At 38.1% G+C, this 17,818-nt stretch overlaps 1 protein-coding gene across 4 annotated transcripts in view; it reads left to right on the top strand.

Annotated features, from left to right (window-relative positions):
• CUNH12orf4 (chromosome unknown C12orf4 homolog) overlaps window positions 1–17,587 on the top strand; it is a 53,160-nt gene extending 35,573 nt beyond the window's left edge. For 2 of the 4 annotated variants that reach the window (XM_026502643.4, XM_026502645.4), the window contains 3 exons: window positions 15,714–15,771; window positions 16,359–16,426; window positions 17,031–17,587. In XM_026502643.4, coding sequence (XP_026358428.3) covers window positions 15,714–15,771; window positions 16,359–16,426; window positions 17,031–17,123 — 219 coding nt within the window. In that variant the 3' untranslated portion in view covers window positions 17,124–17,587. Of the gene's footprint in view, window positions 1–3,037; window positions 3,161–6,776; window positions 11,281–15,713; window positions 15,772–16,358; window positions 16,427–17,030 lie in introns of those variants that run through there. The other 2 variants (XM_057318916.1, XM_057318915.1) reach the window with 2 other exon arrangements.
• Window positions 17,588–17,818: the final 231 nt, after the last annotated feature.

The raw sequence follows: 17,818 nt of genomic DNA, 5'->3' as shown, positions 1-17,818 counted from the left end.
ATAATAATCTTTACATTTTAAAAGCACTTTCTAAAAAACTAATGGACCTTTGTATCTCCTGTCTGGTTAATAGCACTGAGTGACATATGATACAAAACAGTGAATGAATAATCCTTAACCATTTATGTTCAGAGAATTGTAGCCTTATCCTATAGTAGGTAAATTAGAAAATCAAAATTAGCTTTAGCTTTGGATAATACATATGCCTCTACTCCTCCCCCTTCCCTTCCTCTTCCTTCATTTTTGTCTTGAGTAGCATTAGGTTTACCTCCACATTTATATTTGGCCTACACTAACATTAAAATGAGTTTGCATTCTCTGAGTATGCATTAGTAGGCAACAGAAGGAGATCCTAGATAACAGGAAGAAGCTAGCCTCATTTTAACATTCTCTCAAGGATGCTTAAGGATGCTTTTCGGATAATACAAGTATTGGTTTCTACAGTTAAAATATGGCATAATCATCCATTCATTTTATTATGTACTGTGCTTTGTTTTATATTTTGGAAAAAAATCTTCCCATGACTGGTTTCTCTCCTGTTTTCCTTCTCATCCACATAAAAACTGGTTAGAGGGGATAAGCTGAAGAAATAATGCAAAGACCAAAAACTCAACTTCAAATAGTCTGGAGAAACAAAGTAGCCTCAAAACAATGGGTGCAGAAAAGTGCTTCTGGGAGAGCTAGCGGTCAGCCTGGTGATGAAGGACCCATATCAACAACTTGGGGCCTGCTGGTTTGGAGGTGGCTTTTTTTTTTTTTAAATGAAATGGCTTAATGCAAATTATGAATGTCAGGAAGGAAGTTTGACCATTGGTTATTAAAAGTTATTTCCCGAAATAAAAGATATGTATAGATGCTACTTTTTAAAGCAAAACACTTCGATTCGTTCATTTTAAATGCGATACCCTATGTAAACACACACACAAAATCAATTCCAGGTAAGATGAGGGATTTTAAATGATTTACCACTTACATCCCATTTGTATTTTCATCAGACACATTGTTTCAATTAAGAGAATTGTGGCTTCATCCTATGAAAGCTGCATCAGACCTCCTAATTTGTCATTCCATTCACTTATGTAGCCTAAGTCATACCTAATATGGAATCAGGAGAATTTAACACACATGGTTTGTTTGGGATTCTTTCAACTGTAGTTTTATAAAGTTTTAGTTCCATCAGGAATTTTTAGCCATTTTTAAGATATCATCACTAACTAGTCCATCTATAAAAGTCTTTGTAGAATAACAAAGAAAGTTTGTGATGAATTCCAGCCGCAAGGAAACATCCAAACATTCCTGCAGCTGGACTCCTGGTTAACCAGTTTATAAAAATGGTTATATGTAGGTGGGAAACAACCTCAAAAACAGTATTTCCAAAAGTCACTAAGTTTGGATTTACTTCCAGACATCTGATACTACTAGCATTCCCTCTCCCACAATGTTACAAAAGTTACATGTTTTAAATTGGGACAGCCAGCTGCAGGACATTAAGTTTGTTTCCAAAGTGTCCATTTTAATTCACAAAAGTATATTGAGCCATGATCCTCCCATTTGTTGTATTTAAACATCCATTCGGGTCAAGAAGTTTATTCTACAAACTCAGACAACACTGCACAGGATATAGAGTTAATCTTTGTTTTAGCTTTCATGCGAGGGTCCCAAAGCACTTTCAGGTGTTGTTTACTTCCTCTAACGAACAGAATTTCTAGACACTCGGTTACCACATTTTAGTGTGTGCACAGTAATGACGATAATGTCTGAAACAGCCCATGTTCTGTGGTAGAAATTAATTGCAGTTGTTTGTTTGTTTTTTTTTAAAGAAGGAAAGGAAAAAATAATCTATCACCAAGAAGAAAGACATCCTGATAATCACCAGTTTATCTCTGTAGATATTTGTAGTCTAAGATACCGTCATACTGGAGCCAATCTAACCTGATAGGTGTGGAATGAACCTGCAAGCCGAGAATACCAAGTTCCTGATTTCCTTTTATTTTTTGTTAACTTGAATAATTTGGAACTTTGAGGATTTAGTTACTATGATTGTGGTTGATGAAAATGTTGTTTTTCTGTTTAGAGTAGAATACTCATATAGAAAAGCATACATAAGCATATTAGCTCAAATTTTCACAAACTTAACACCCTTGTAACCAATACCCAGAACATAAAACAGAATATTACCACCCTGGAAGCCACCCTCATGTTCCCTTCCAGTCATGTAAACCACACTGTCTCCATGAGGGTAACCATTTTTTTTTTTTTTTTTCATTTTGAAAAGCATAGATTACGTAGGCTTGTTTTTGTAGTTTATATAAGTAGAATTATATACTACATACTCCTGTATCTGGCTTCTTTCACTCAATAATTCTGTTTATAAAATTTACCCATATTATTGTCTGTGGTTGTAGATTGTTCATTCATATTGTTATATATTACTCCACTGTGTGACTAGACCACAATTATTTAGCAATGCATTCTACTATTTATGGACATTTGAGTAGTTTCTAGGTTTTGATTATTATGACTTATGTTGCTATAAATATTTTAGTACACAGATTTTGGCATTTCTGTTAGGTATATACTTAGGGATGGAATTGTTAGGTGTCGTGGTATGTGTATGTTTAGCTTTGGTATTTACAACCAAATAGTTTCCCAAAGTGGTTGTACCTAACCCATTATTTTTGAATGCGAAAAATAAGAAAGCCAGACCGTTCCTCAACTTTAGATAATGACTGAGAAACTGATTAATGGGAGTATTTCAGGTACCTCAGAGGCATATACTTGAGAGTAAAGAATAGTCTTTCAGTTTCTCCCATGGGTATTTGAACTCAGAAAATAATTCTGATACCTAACGTTTAAGACATATACCAACTGAGTCTTGATCACCTCTGCCGTTCAACTTTGCCCCTACCAGAAGATTCAAGTTGAGTAGTCAAAGTATGGCCATTTACTTTTCAGAAGATACTGTCTGCAATTATAATCACAATTGACATTTAAAAAATTTTAATTACACTGTAGTTAACATATAGTGTTATTTTAGTTTCAGGTGTACAATATAGTGATTCAACACTCCCATACAGCTCCCAGTGCTCATCAAGATAAGTGTATTCTTAACCCCCTTCACCTTGTTCACCCATCCCCCCACTGACCTCCATCAGTGTGTTCTCTAGTTAAGAGTCTGTTTCTTGGTTTGTCTCTTTTTTTTCCTTTGCTCATTTGTTTCTTAAATTCCCACATATGAATGAAATCATATGGTATTTGTCTTTCTCTGGCTGGCTTATTTTGCTTAGCATTATACTCCTTAGATCCATCTATGTTGTTGCAAATGGCAAGATTTCAGTCTCTTTATGGCTGAATACTATTCTGTTGCATATATATACCGCATCTTCTTTTTTTTAATGTTTTTTTATTATATAATGTTAGTCACCATACAGTACATCCCTGGTTTTTGATGTGAAGATCGATGATTCATTAATTGCGTGTAACACCCAGTGCGCCATGCAATACGTGCCCTCCTTACTACCCATCACCAGTCTGTCCCATTCCCCCACCCCCCTCCCCTCTGAAGCCCTAAGTTTGTTTCTCAGAGTCCATAGTCTTTCATGCTTCATTCCCCCTTCTGATTACCCCCCCTTTCGTTATCCCTTTCTTCTCCTACCGATCTTCCTAGTTCTTATGTTCCATAGACGAGAGAAACCATATGATAATTGTCTTTCTCTGCTTGACTTATTTCACTTAGCATTATCTCCTCCAGTGCCGTCCATGTTGCTGCAAATGTTGTGCTATCGTTCTTTCTGATAGCTGAGTAATATTCCATTGTATATATGGACCACATCTTCTTAATCCAGTCATCTGTTGAAGGGCATCTCAGCTCCTTCCACGATTTAGCTATTGTGGACATTGCTGCTATGAACATTGGGGTGCATATGGCCCTTCTATTCACTACGTCTGTATCTTTGGGGTAAATACCCAGTAGTGCAATAGCTGGGTCATAGGGTAGCTCAATTTTTAACTTTTTAAGGGACCTCCACACTTCTCCAGAGTGGCTGTACCAACTTGCATTCCCACCAACAATGTAGGAGGGATTCCCTTTCTCCACATCCTCTCCAGCAATTGTTGTTTCTTGCCTTGTCAATTTTTGCCATTCTTCCTGCTGTAAGGTGGTATCTTAGTATGGTTTTGATTTGAATTTCCCTGATGGCTAATGATTTTGAACATTTTTTCATGTGTCTGTTAGCCATTTGTATGTCATCACTGGAAAAATGTCTGTTCATATCTTCTGCCCATTTTATGATTTGTTTATTTGTTTCTCACGTATTGAGTTTGAGAAGTTCTTTGTAGATCTTGGATACCAGTCTTTTATCTGTAGTGTCATTTGCAAATATCTTCTCCCATTCCGTGGGCTGCCTCTTAGTTTTTTTGACTGTTTCCTTGGCTGTGCAGAAGCTTTTGATCTTGATGGAGTCCCACAAGTTCATTTTATCTTTTGTTTCTCTTGCCTTTAGAGATGTGTCATGAAAAAGGTTGCTTTGGCCGATGTCATAGAGGTTGCACCCTATGTTCTCCTCTAGGATTTTGATGGATTCCTGTCTCACATCGAGGTCTTTCATCCATTTGGAGTTTATCTTTGTGTATGGTGTGAGAGAGTGGTCAAGTTTCATTCTTTTGCATGTAGCTGTCCAATTTTCCCAGCACCATTTATTGAAGAGACTGTCTTTTTTCCACCGGATGTTTTTCCCTGCTTTATCAAAGATTAGTTGCCCAAAGAGCCGAGGGTCCATTTCTGGGTTCTCTATTCTGTTCCATTGGTCTATGTATCCGTTTTTGTGCCAGTACCATGCTGTCTTTGTGATCACAGCTTTGTAGTACAGCTCGAAATCCGGCACTGTGATGCCCCCAGCTTTGTTTTTCCTTTTCAACAGTTTCTTGGAGATTCGGGGCCTTTTCTGTTTCCATACAAATTTAAGGACTATTTGTTCCAGTTCTTTAAAAAATGACCTCGGTATTTTGATCGGGATAGCATTGAAAGTGTAGATTGCTCTGGGCAGCATGGACATTTTAACTATGTTAATTCTTCCGATCCACGAGCATGGAATATTTTTCCATCTTTTTATGTCTTCCTCAATGTCTTTCAAGAGTGATTTATAGTTTCTAGAATATAGGTCCTTTACGTCTCTGGTTAAGTTCATTCCAAGGTAACGTATGGTTTTTGGTGCTATTGTAAATGGGATGGATTCCCTAATTTCTCTTTCTTCAGTCTCATTATTTGTGTATAGAAATGCAACTGATTTCTGAGCATTGATTTTGTATCCCGCCACATTACTGAATTGCTCTATAACTTCTAATAGTTTGGGAGTGGATTCTTTTGGGTTTTCCATATAGAGTATCATGTCATCTGCGAAGAGAGACAGTTTGACTTCTTCTTTGCCGATTTGGATACCTTTTATCCCTTTTTGTTGTCTGATTGCTGTTGCAAGGACTTCTAGTACTATGTTGAATAATAGTGGCGAGAGTGGGCATCCTTGTCGTGTTCCTGATCTTAAGGGAAAGGCTTCCAGCTTTTCCCCATCGAGAATGATATTTGCTGTAGGCTTTTCATAGATGGTTTTTATGAGATTGAGGAATATACCCTCTATCCCTACACTCTGAAGGGTTTTAATCAGGAAAGGATGTTGTATTTTGTCAAATGCTTTTTCTGCATCTATTGAGAGAATCATATGATTTCTGAATTTTTCTTTCTGGATAAAATCTAAGACCCCGATCGATTTGCGAATGTTGAACTACCCTTGTATCCCAGGGATGAATGCCACTTGGTCATGATGGATAATCCTTTTAATGTACTGTTGGATTCTGTTAGCCAGGATCTTGTTGAGAATTTTGGCGTCCATATTCATTAGGGAAATCGGTCTGTAATTCTCCTTTTTGATGGGGTCTTTGCCTGGTTTGGGGATCAAGGTAATATTGGCCTCATAGAATGAGTTTGGTAGCTTTCCTTCTGTTTCTATGTTTTGAAATAGCTTTAGGAGAATAGGTATTATTTCTTCTTTGAATGTTTGGTAGAATTCCCCAGGAAAACCGTCCGGTCCTGGAGTTTTGTTTTCTGGAAGGTTTTTAATCACTGTTTCAATCTCTTCATAATTAATTGGCCTGTTTAAAAAATCAGTTTCTTCCTGTTTCAGTCTTGGTAGTTTATATGTTTCCAGAAAGTCCTCCATCTTTTCCAGATTGCTTAATTTATTGGCATAAAGCTGTTGATAAAAGTTTCTAATAATCCTTCCAATTTCATTGGCATTGGTTGTGACCGCTCCCTTTTCATTCATAATTTTATTAATTTGGGTCTTTACTCTTTTGGATAAGTCTTGCCAGTAGTCTGTCAATTTTATTAATTCTTTCAGTGAACCAGCTTCTAGTTCTGTTGATCTGCTCTACTGTACTCCTGGTTTCTAATTCATTGATTTCTGCTCTAATCTTGGTCAACTGCTTTCTCGTGTGTGGATTAGGCCTGTCCCTCTGTTGCTGTTCCAGCTTCTTGAGGTGAGAATATAAAAACTACATTTTAGATTTTTCTGTTCTTTTGAGTGAGGCTTGGATGGCTATGTATTTTCCCCTTAGGACTGCCTTTGCAGTATCCCATAGGTTTTGGACTGTTGTGTTTTCATTCTCGTTAGTCTCCATAAATTGTTTAAAATGATTTTTGATTTCCTGGTTTATCGAATCATTCTTTTTTTTTTTTTTAAGATTTTATTTATTTATTTATTTATTTATTTATTTATTAACAGAGAGAGAGAGACAGCCAGCGAGAGAGGGAACACAAGCAGGGAGAGTGGGAGAGGAAGAAGCAGGCTCCCAGCAGAGGAGCCTGATGCGGGACTCGATCCGAGAACACCAGGATCACGCCCTGAGCTGAAGGCAGACGCTTAACGACTGCACCACCCAGGCGCCCCTATCAGCAGGATGGTTCTTAGTCTCCAAGTGTTTGAGTTTCTTCCAAATTTTTCCTTGTGGTTGAGTTCCAATTTCAGAGTGTTGTGGTGTGAGAATATGCAGGGAATAATTTCAGTTTTTTGGTATCAGTTGAGACCTGTTTTGTGACCCAGAACATGATCTATTCTTGAGAATGTTCCGTGGGCATTAGAATAGAATGAGTATTCTTTGGTTCTGGGGTGTAGTGTTCTATATATATCTATGAGGTCCAACTCGTCGAGTATGGCATTCAAAGCTCTTGTTTCTATGTTGATTTTCTGCTCCGGTGCTCTGTCTATTGCTGATAGTGGAGTGTTGAGGTCCCTTACTATTAACGTATTTTTATCTATATGTCTCTTTATTGTGGTTAAGAGTTGGCTTGTGTATCTTGCTGCTCCCCTGTTGGGGGCATATATATTTATAATTGTCATATCCACTTGTTGGATACATCCTTTAAGAATAATATAGTGCCCTTCTGTGTCACTAACTATAGTCTTTAGTTTAAAATCCAATCTGTCTGATAGGAGAATTACTACCCCAGCTTTCTTTTGAGGTCCATTGGCGTGTAAGATGGTATTCCATCCCTTTACTTTCAGTCTGGTTGTATCTTTAGGTTCAAAATGAGTCTCTTGTAGACAGCAAATGGATGGGTCATGTCTTTTTATCCAATCTGCAACCCTGTGGCATTTATGGGAGCATTTAGGCCATTTACATTGAGACTGATTATTGAGAGATATGATTTTAATGATGCCATGTTGCCAGTAAAGTCTTTGTTTCTATAGACTGTGACTTTCTGTTCTGTATCACTCTTGGGGCCTTTTTACTTTTATAGAACCCCCCCTTAATATCTCCTGTAGGGCTGGTTTCGTGGTTACGAAATTGGTCAATGACTGGCAATTCTGGAAGGTCTTTATTTCTCCATCCATTCTGAATGACAGCCTTGCTGGATAAAGGATCCTTGGCTGCATGTTTTTCTCTGAAAGAGCTTTAAAAATGCCCCCCCCCCAACCCTTTCTCTCATTCCAGGTCTGTGTAGACAGGTCTGACGTAATTCTGATACCTTTGCCTTGGTATGTGAGAAATTTCTTTGCCCTGGCCGCTTTCAATACTGTTTCCTTGGATCTAATATATGCGAATTGCACCATGATGTGGCGTGGCATAGGTTTGTCGTGGTTGAGCTTGGGAGGGGTCCTCTCTGCCTCTTGGACACGAATGCTTGTTTCCTTTGCTAGATTAGGGAAGTTTTCAGCTACAATTTGTTCAAATATGTCTTCTAGACCTCTGTTATTCTCCACCCCCTCGGGGATGTCGATGATTCTGACATTGGAGCGTTTCATTGAGTCAGTAATCTCCCGTAACCTACATTCCTGAGAATGGATTTTTTTGAGTCCAGATTCTATTTTAGCTTTTTCTTCTACTAACCCATCCTCCAATTCGCTGATACGTTCTTCTGCCTCATTCACCCTGGCCATCAGAGCCTCTAGTTTTGACTGCATTTGGCTCATAGAATTTTTAATTTCTGCCAGATTCGCTCTCATTTCTGCCCTTAGAGATTCTATATTCTCATTAACATTTTCGTTAATACTTTTTTCAAGTCTAGACATCATCTTGACCATTGTTACTCTGAATTCCATTTCTGATAATTTGGTTATATCCATATCCATTAGTTCTGTGGTAGAGGCCACAGACTCGTTGTCTTTTCTTTGCTGGGGGGGATTTCTCCTTCTCATCATTCTGATGAGGAGAGGTTGCGGGGTTGTCCAGAGCCCAGATTATTGACCGGGACCCAGGTAGTGCGCACTTGTTTTATAGGGATCTTAGGGATGTGGGCTTCTTGGTTTTTCAGCCTGCCTTCTGGGGGAGGGGCCTGTCACGTCGATACTCAGGCAACCCTGTTTGGGTAGAGTCTCCGTGTCTCCTGGGAGGGAGGATGGGGATGCGCACACTGTGAGCTGGTCTTTCCAGGTTTTCTCTGGCGGCTTTCCCTGGCGGTCTGCTGTGCCTCTTCTGAGAGTCAGAGCAGCAGTGGCCGAATCTCAGCCTCTGTCTCAGAACAGAGGGATTGCGGACCGTTCTCCACTGATGTTCTGGCCACTTTAATTCTGTTTCTGTTGGTGCTGCTCAACCCTGCAGCGTCCCGGGATGTGCGCCCCACACCCGGCGTCCCAGCCCTCACTTCCAGGGCCAGCGCGTCTCTGTCCTTTGTGTTTCTAACACCGCCAGCCGCCAGCCGTCCCCACGCTCCCGGAACTCCCGGTCTCAGTCTGGTTCCAGTGAGCGCACCAGAGCTCCGTTTCAGTCTGGTGGCACACGTCCGCGGCTCACGGTCTCAGTCCGCTCTCTCGCGGGTCCGGTCCACAAGTCCGCCCACTCCTCCGTGCAGGTGGCTACAGCTTCCCCGCACCCGAACGTGGCGGCTCCCTCCCCCTTCTGTTTATCTTCCGATATCTGTGCAAGGTTTCACAGTTCCCCGCTTCGTACCTCAATACTCATCGCTGGAGATGTTCATTTGTACAGATCCGGATGTATCTTCCTGCGTCTCAGGCTGAATCTGTGGATGTTCAGGATGGTCTGGTATCTATCCAACTCGACTTAGGGGACCAGCTGAAAAAAATGAAAACATTCTCTGCCATCTTAACTTGATCTATACCACATCTTCTTCATCCATTCATCTTATTGATAGACACTTTGGCTGCTTCCATAGCTTGGCTATTGTAAATAACGTTGCAGTAAACATAGGAGTGTATATGTCCTTAGAATTCGTGGTTTTTGTATTCTTTGGGTAAATACCCAGTTGTGTGATTAGTGGATCGTAGGGTAGTTCTCTTTTTTAATTTTTTGAGGAACCTCCATACTGTCTTCCACAGTGGCTGCACCATTTGCACTCCCACCAACAGCACAGAAGGGTTCCTGTTTCTCCACCAACACTTGTTTCTTGAGCTTTTGATTTTAGCCATTCTGACAGGTGTGAGGTGATATCTCATAGTAGTTTCGATTTGCATTTCCCTGATGATGAATGATGTTGAGCATCTTTTCATGTGTCTTTTGGCTTTATGGATGTCTTCTTTGGAGAAATTTGTGTTCATGTCTTGTGCCCATTTTTTAATTGGATTATTTGTTTTTTGTGTGTTGGGTTCTGTCAGTTCTTTATATATTTTGGATACTAACCCTTTATTGGATATGTCATTTGCAGATATCTTCTCCCGTTGGTTGTCTTTTAGTTCTCTTAGTTACTTCCTTTGCTGTGCAGAAGCTTTTTTTTTTTTCCGATGTGTTCCCAATAGTTTATTTTTGCTTTTATTTTCCTTGCCTCAGGAGACATATCTGGAAAGAGATTGCTAAAGCTGATATCAGAGAAATTACTGCCTGTGCTCTCTTCTAGGATTTTTTTGTTTTCAGATCTCACATTTTAGATCCTTAATCCATTTTGAGCTTAGTTTTGTATATGGTATAAGCAAGTGGTCCAGTTTCATTCTTTTGCATGTTGCTGTCCAATTTTCCCAAAACCGTTTGTAGAAGAGACTTTTTCCCATTGCATATTCTTGCCTCCTTTGTTGAAGATTAATGTTGAAGACCATATCGTTGTGGGTTTATTTCTGGATTTTCTATGCTGTCCCATTGATCTATGTGTCTGTTTTTGTGCCAGCAACATGCTGTCTTGAATCACTACAGCTTTGTAATATAACTTGAAGTCTGGAATTGTGATGCCTCCAGCTTTGCTTTTTCAAGATTGCTGTGGCTATTCAGGGCCTTATGTGGTTCCATACAAATTTTAGGATTGTTTGTTCTAGCTCTGTGAAAAATGCCATTGGTATTTTGATAGGGATTGCATTAAATGTTTATATTGTTTTGAGTAATATAGACATTTTAACCATATTTGTTCTTCTGATCCATGAGGTTGGAATTGGAATGTCTTTACATTTCTTTGTGTCATCTTCAATTTCTTTTATCACTGTTTTATAGTTTTTGGAGTACAAGTCTTTCCTGTCTTTGTTTAGGTTTATTCCTAGGTATCTTACAGTTTTTGGTATAGTTATAAATGGGAACATTTTCTTACTCTGTTTTTTAACTGCTTCATTATTAGTGTATGGAAATGCAGTGGATTTCTGTACATTGATTTTGTATCCTTCAGTATTCCTGAATTCATTTATCAGTTTTAGTGGTTTTTTTGGTGGAGTCTTTTGGGTTTTCTATATCATGTCATCTGCAAATAGTGAAAATTTTACTTCTTTCTTACCATTTTGGATGCCTTTACTCCTTTCTGTTGTCTGATTGCTGTGGCTACACCTCTAGTACTATGTTGAATAAAAGTCATGAGAGTGAACATCCTTGTTCCTGACATGAACATCCTTGTTGCTGACATGAACATGTCTTGTTCCTGACCTTAGGGGAAAAGCTCTCAGTTTTGGGGGGCAAGCAAATTTTATGAAAGAAGGCAGTGGTCACTAATGTGAATTATTGCCAGTAAGGTCAATTAGAATATAAAACTGGGACACATTTGGTAATTAATAATCGTTGAATTATAACCCATTGTATAAAGTAAATACCCATGAGTCTATATTGTTATAAACAGATGACTAAATAAATAAATAGGGGAGAAGAAACAGTGCAGAGGAATTCCAAATAATTTATGTAGATACTCATTCTTCAAGGAGGGAAGCAAAAATCACCTTTTACATGTGTGCTGCTCACAGTGAGTGACTTCTTTCCAAAAAGTGTGTTATGGAAAGGTTGGGGAATGGGAGAGGGGAATAACTTTACGGTGGAGAAATCTGAGAATCACTACCTCAGGCAGGTGATTCCGATCAATATCAACAGTCATAAATCATGTTGCTAATTTGAATTCTTGATATGATACTATGAAAATGGCTTCTTACCTCTGTAGTCTTCCCACCAAAATCCATTGCGCCAGTCTGACCATGAGAAAAACATCAGACAAATTCCAATAGAAAGCATTCTACAGATTACCTGACCAGGACTCCTCAAAACTGTAAGGTCATCAAAAACAAAGAAAGTCTGAGAAACTCACAGGCCTGAGGTGTCATAATAATTCAATATAGTGTAGTACACTGGGTGTGCTCCTGGAACAGAAGACATGGATGAAAGACCTCAATGTGAGACAGGAATCCATCAAAATCCTAGAGGAGAACATAGGCTGCAACCTCTTTGACATCGGCCACAGCAACTTTTTTCATGACACATCTCCAAAGGCAAGAGAAACAAAAGATAAAATGAACTTGTGGAACTTCATCAAGATAAAAAGCTTCTGCACAGCCAAGTAAACAGTCAAAAAAACTAAGAGGCAGCCCACGGAATGGGAGAATATATTTGCAAATGACACTACAGATAAAAGATTAGTATCCAAGATCTACAAAGAACTTCTCAAACTCAATACACAAGAAACAAATAATCAAATCAAAAAATGGGCAGAACATCAGGGAAATTCAAATCAAAACCACACTGAGATACCACCTTACACCAGTTAGAATGGCGAAAATAGACAAGGCAAGAAACAACAATTGTTGGGAGAGGATGTGGAGAAAGGGAATCCCTCCTACATTGTTGGTGGGAATGCAAGTTGGTACAGCCACTCTGGAAAACAGTGTGGAGGTCCCTTAAAAAGTTAAAAATTGAGCTACCCTATGACCCAGCCATTGCACTACTGGGTGTTTACCCCAAAGATACAGACGTAGTGAAGAGAAGGGCCATATGCACCCCAATGTTCATAGCAGCATTGTCCACAATAGCTAAATCGTGGAAGGAGCCGAGATGCCCTTCAACAGATGACTGGATTAAGAAGATGTGGTCCATATATACAATGGAATATTACTCAGCTATCAGAAAAAACGAATTCTCAACATTTGCTGCAACATGGACGGCACTGGAGGAGATAATGCTAAGTGAAATAAGTCAAGCAGAGAAAGACAATTATCATATGATTTCTCTCATCTGTGGAATATAAGAACTAGGATGATCGGTAGGGGAAGAAAAGGATAAAGGGGGGGGTAATCAGAGGGGGGAATGAAACATGAGAGACTATGGACTATGAGAAAGAAACTGAGGGCCTCAGAGGGGAGGGGGTGGGGGAATGGGATAGACCGGTGATGGGTAGTAAGGAGGGCACGTATTGCATGGTGCACTGGGTGTTATACGCAACTAATGAATCATCGAACTTTACATCGGAAACCGGGGATGTACTGTATGGTGACTAACATAATATAATAAAAAATCATTAAAAAAAAAAGGGCAGAAGATATGAACAGACACTTTTCTAATGAAGACATACAAATGGCTAACAGACACATGAAAAAATGTTCAAAATCATTAACCATCAGGAAAATTCAAATCAAAACCACATTGAGATACCTTTTCTTCATCCCTTTCTTCTACTACCGATCTTCCTACTTCTTATGTTCCATAAATGAGTGAAACCATATGATAATTGTCTTTCTCTGCTTAACTTATTTCGCTCAGCATTATCTCCTCCAGTGCTGTCCATGTTGCAGCAAATGTTGAGAAATTGTTCTTTCTGATGGCTGAGTAATATTCCATTGTATATATGGACCACATCTTCTTAATCCAGTCATCTGTTGAAGGGCATCTCAGCTCCGTCCACGATTTAGCTATTGTGGACAATGCTTAAAACAGCAGTTTTTAAATTTGTGTTCTGAAGATCCTCCTAGGATCTTAGCCCCTTTCTGCGGCTCAGCCAGATTTAAAATATTTTCATAATACTACTAAGGCATTATTTATCTTTTCCATTCTCATTCTTTCAGGAGCACTGTGAGTTTTTCCAGAGACTCTACACAACAGATTAAATGCAGAGCAGATAGGAGAATCCAAATGTCTTTTATTAAACCAGGCTTTAATGAGATTTGAAAATATGTAAACCATTGCCACTCTTCTCACTTAAATTTTTTTTGTTTCAGGAAATAGTTACTTTCTACTGGGGAAAAAAAAAAGTTAGGCACGCCCAGGTGGCGTTGGACTCTTGATTTCAGCTTAGGTCATGATCTCAGGGTGGTGAGATTGATCCCCACATTGGACTCTGCACTCAGGGGAGTCTCCTGTCCCTCACCCTCTCCCCGCCCCCTGCTTGTCCACACACAATGCGCTTTCTCTCTCTTTCTAAAATAAGTAATCTTTTTTAAAAATATGTTAACATGCAATAGGTTTCTCATTGTCATTTTTAAGTGAAATTGATTCTTTTGCTTTTTGCTGTCTAGTTTTCCCAACACCATTTGTTGAAGTGATTGTGTTTTTCCCATTGCATATTCTTGCCTCCTTTGTTGAAGATTAATTGACCATATAGTTGTGAGTTTATTTCTGGATTTTCTATTCTGTTCCATTGATCTATGTGTCTATTTTTGTGCAAGCACCATACTGTCTTGAATCACACAGCTTTGTAATATAACTTGAAGTCTGGAATTGTGATGCCTCCAGCTTTTCTTTTTCAAGGTTGCTTAGGCTATTTAGGGTCTTGTGTGGTTCCGTACAAATTTTAGGATTGTTTGTTCTAGCTCTGTGAAAAATGCTCTTGGTGGTTTGATAGGGATTGTATTGATAGCAATCTGTAGATTGCTTTGGATACTATAGACATTTTAACAACATTTGTTCTTCCAATCCATGAGCATGGAATGTTTTATAGTTTTCAGAGTACAGGTCTTTCACCTCTCTGGTTAGGTTTATTCATACATATCTTATGGTTTTTTGGTGCAATTGTAGATGGGATTGATTCTTTAATTTCTCTTTCTGCTGCTTCATTATTAGTATTTTTTACATTTTTCTGTTTTAATTTCTAATGTAATAACTATCAAGAGATAAAATCCACATAAACAAAAGCTCATTGGTGTCCTCATTGATTTTTAAGAGTGTAAAATATCGGGACTCCTGGGTGGCTCAGTTGGTTAAGCATCTGCCTTCTGCTCAGGTCATGATCCCAGGGTCCTGGGATTGAGTCCCACATATTGGGCTCCCTGCTCCTCGGGGAGTCTACCCCTCCCCCTACTTGTGCTCTCTCTCTTTCTCTCTGTCAAATAAATAAAAATCTTTTTAAAAAAGAGTGTAAAAGATCCCAAGACCCAAAAAGATTGAGAATCACTCTAATGAAATAATACATGTATATTATGTTATGATTATGAAGACTTGCAAATGGGAAAGTAATTCTGGTGATAATGAAAAGTAGAATTTGAAATGGTATAATCACTGATCGCAACTATAGAAAATTATAAATTAATCAATTATAGTCTGGCAATAGCACTCATGTGTGCATTTGATCTGCGATTAGAAAGGAGTATAGAAAAATGAATGCATTTGATTTGGTAGGTGGCTGGGATGGGAGGTTTGTGTATTTCTGTCACTTTTGTAATAACATACAGTAAAAGCATTTTAATGCATTGTTCCACTATTATACAAGTTATTGGAATTATTCATGCTAAAATTGAGAGTAGTTGGAGTTCTTCTGTCACTTTATTTGTCTTTAGAATAATTATCTAGAAAGTTTTAAGGGTATATTTATTTTTTTAACTATATTTACTAGGATAATTAAATTGGTTGTATTCCACAAATGTAGTCCAACAGCTATAAGGAATTATATCTAAAAACCAGAAGAAATCCAGCTAAAGTTAGCAAATAGTTGCCTGAATCTGTTCACAAAGTAGATGGTCAACGTTAAAGATACATTAAGACTTGATTTTTTTTTTTTTTTTACAAAGTTCTGTTAAAAACATGATTTGTTTTGGTTCTCTTTTTAGGAAATGACTATACCATGGTGCTTAAGGAGAGCAGAACTTGTGTTTAAGTGTGTCAAAGGTGAGCATAACCTTGTATTTTAACAACAGGACCTGTATTTCTTAGTCCCAACTATTGAAAGTAGAGCAACCAGGAGACTATGAACATTACCTCTGTCCTCTGGTGACTCAGTTAAAAGTGGTTTAACAAGGCAAATATTTTTTACTTATCTGTTTCCAGTCATAAAATAAACAAATCATCTCTGGCCCTCTTTAAATACAAAGATATTTGGATGGTATTTATATTTTGCTCTGATTATAGCTTGCTGTCTATTGCCTTTTTATTTTCTTAAAAAGAAAAAAATAGAACCACATCTTCAATTATCCTTTAATAACCTGCTTTAGCTTTATTATATAGAGACTAAATAGGACTTGAGAAATCATGAATAAAAATGCATTGACAAAATTATGTTAAACCTCTCTGGCACGGGGAATTAAGGATTGCAAAAGTTTATCTGTTCTTTGGGCCTAGCCTCTCCCACACACAAGTGGCTACCTAAAAAAGCAAGACATGAAACCCCACAGTGAAAATTCAGTTTATCTTCATAAGGGACTGGTAGGTTTGAGACCAGAACTCATAATTCAGCAAAGTCTATTGTTCTGTTTTAGGTTTCATGATGGAAATGGCCTCATGGGATGGAGGAATTTCCAGGACAGTGCAGTTTCTGGTACCACAGGTGTGTTATCTGAATAGGTCTTTCCCCAGTTTACTCTCTGCTCTAATATTGCTCCCAGATACAGCTAGGCACCCTGTCCGAAACTCGATATAACATAATAAATTGCTAACAGCTTTCTATTTATTAAGGGGAGAAGTGTTTGGGTGCCATAGAGGCATATAGTTTATTGTCAAAGATGTCAGCATCTGCCACTCAAAGGATCTTTTATTTAACCCCAAAACCAAATTTGACTCATCTTTTGCTTTTTTCCCACATTTATGTTCTATAGATCTTGAAGAATTCATGTAAAAGTGCATTAGCAGGAAAGGATTCTGTATTCTATGTAGAGCTTAGCAAAAATCAGTGGTACTTTAGTTACTTATTACACTAATTATCTAGGGATTTTTCTGGTAATCATACTTACTATTTGACAGAAACAACATAGGTTCTCAGAAGAAAAACACTCCCTGCCCATAACCATGCAGTTAACTCAGTCATGAAAGAGAATTTTCATATACTGCTCTCCCTATCTAAGACTAGTTCCGTATTTTAAATTACTTGAAAAATTTAAAAATCAGTGATGATTTAACAGGTGTGAACTTTTTTTTTTTTTTACTTCTTACAGAGTATTTCTGAAGAAATGTTTTATCAACTTAGTAACATGCTCCCCCAGATCTTCCGAGTATCATCAACACTTACTCTGACATCCAAGCACTAAACCCTTAGAGACTGACACGTTGGCAGAAGACGACTGTTAAACTTTCCAGGAACTTGAGCTGTGCTGGGATTCTGTCAAGCAAAAGACGCCCAGAAAGAGAACTTGTAATCCAAGCCACAAATCAAATCATGATGTATGTCTGTGAAACCTTCCAAAAATTCATATACCATAAAGTCTAGTGATCAGCCTTTTACTTATACATTTATTCTTAAAATTTCTTTATGAAAAAATCTTTTTTTCTACTGTTATGCCCTGTCTGTGAATATGAGTAGTTAAAACGTCCTCTATATCATACCTGGACACTTGATATAGGAGATTGTTAATACATTTTTGTGGAGACATTTGACTTTTCCAAAAGGTTTGAATCATATCAAGTGTAAGACTAAATTAACCATAAAAATAAAATCTTTCCTTTACCTTATTTGCCAAGCAAAAATTAAAAGGCACTGAGATATACCTTGAAAGTATGGATTTCTTGTGAAAATCTTTGTAGAAATACAAGCATATGAGACAGACATGCTTATTCTTTTAAATTCTCCTGTTTCAAAAGCTTTTTCTAAGGTTTTATAATTCAGAAAAAAAATCAGGAAAGGACTTTGAATTTTTTACCTCTGTCTCATCCTCTCTATATGACCTTGCCCTTGTCTATTAACAACATTTCATGGGCTGGGAAAATAGTATGCTCATTTGCAAGC

This window comes from Ursus arctos, unplaced genomic scaffold, assembly GCF_023065955.2.
Source record: "Ursus arctos isolate Adak ecotype North America unplaced genomic scaffold, UrsArc2.0 scaffold_26, whole genome shotgun sequence".
Taxonomy (NCBI): Eukaryota; Metazoa; Chordata; class Mammalia; order Carnivora; family Ursidae; genus Ursus; species Ursus arctos.
This window is presented reverse-complemented; position numbering and strand designations above follow the sequence as displayed.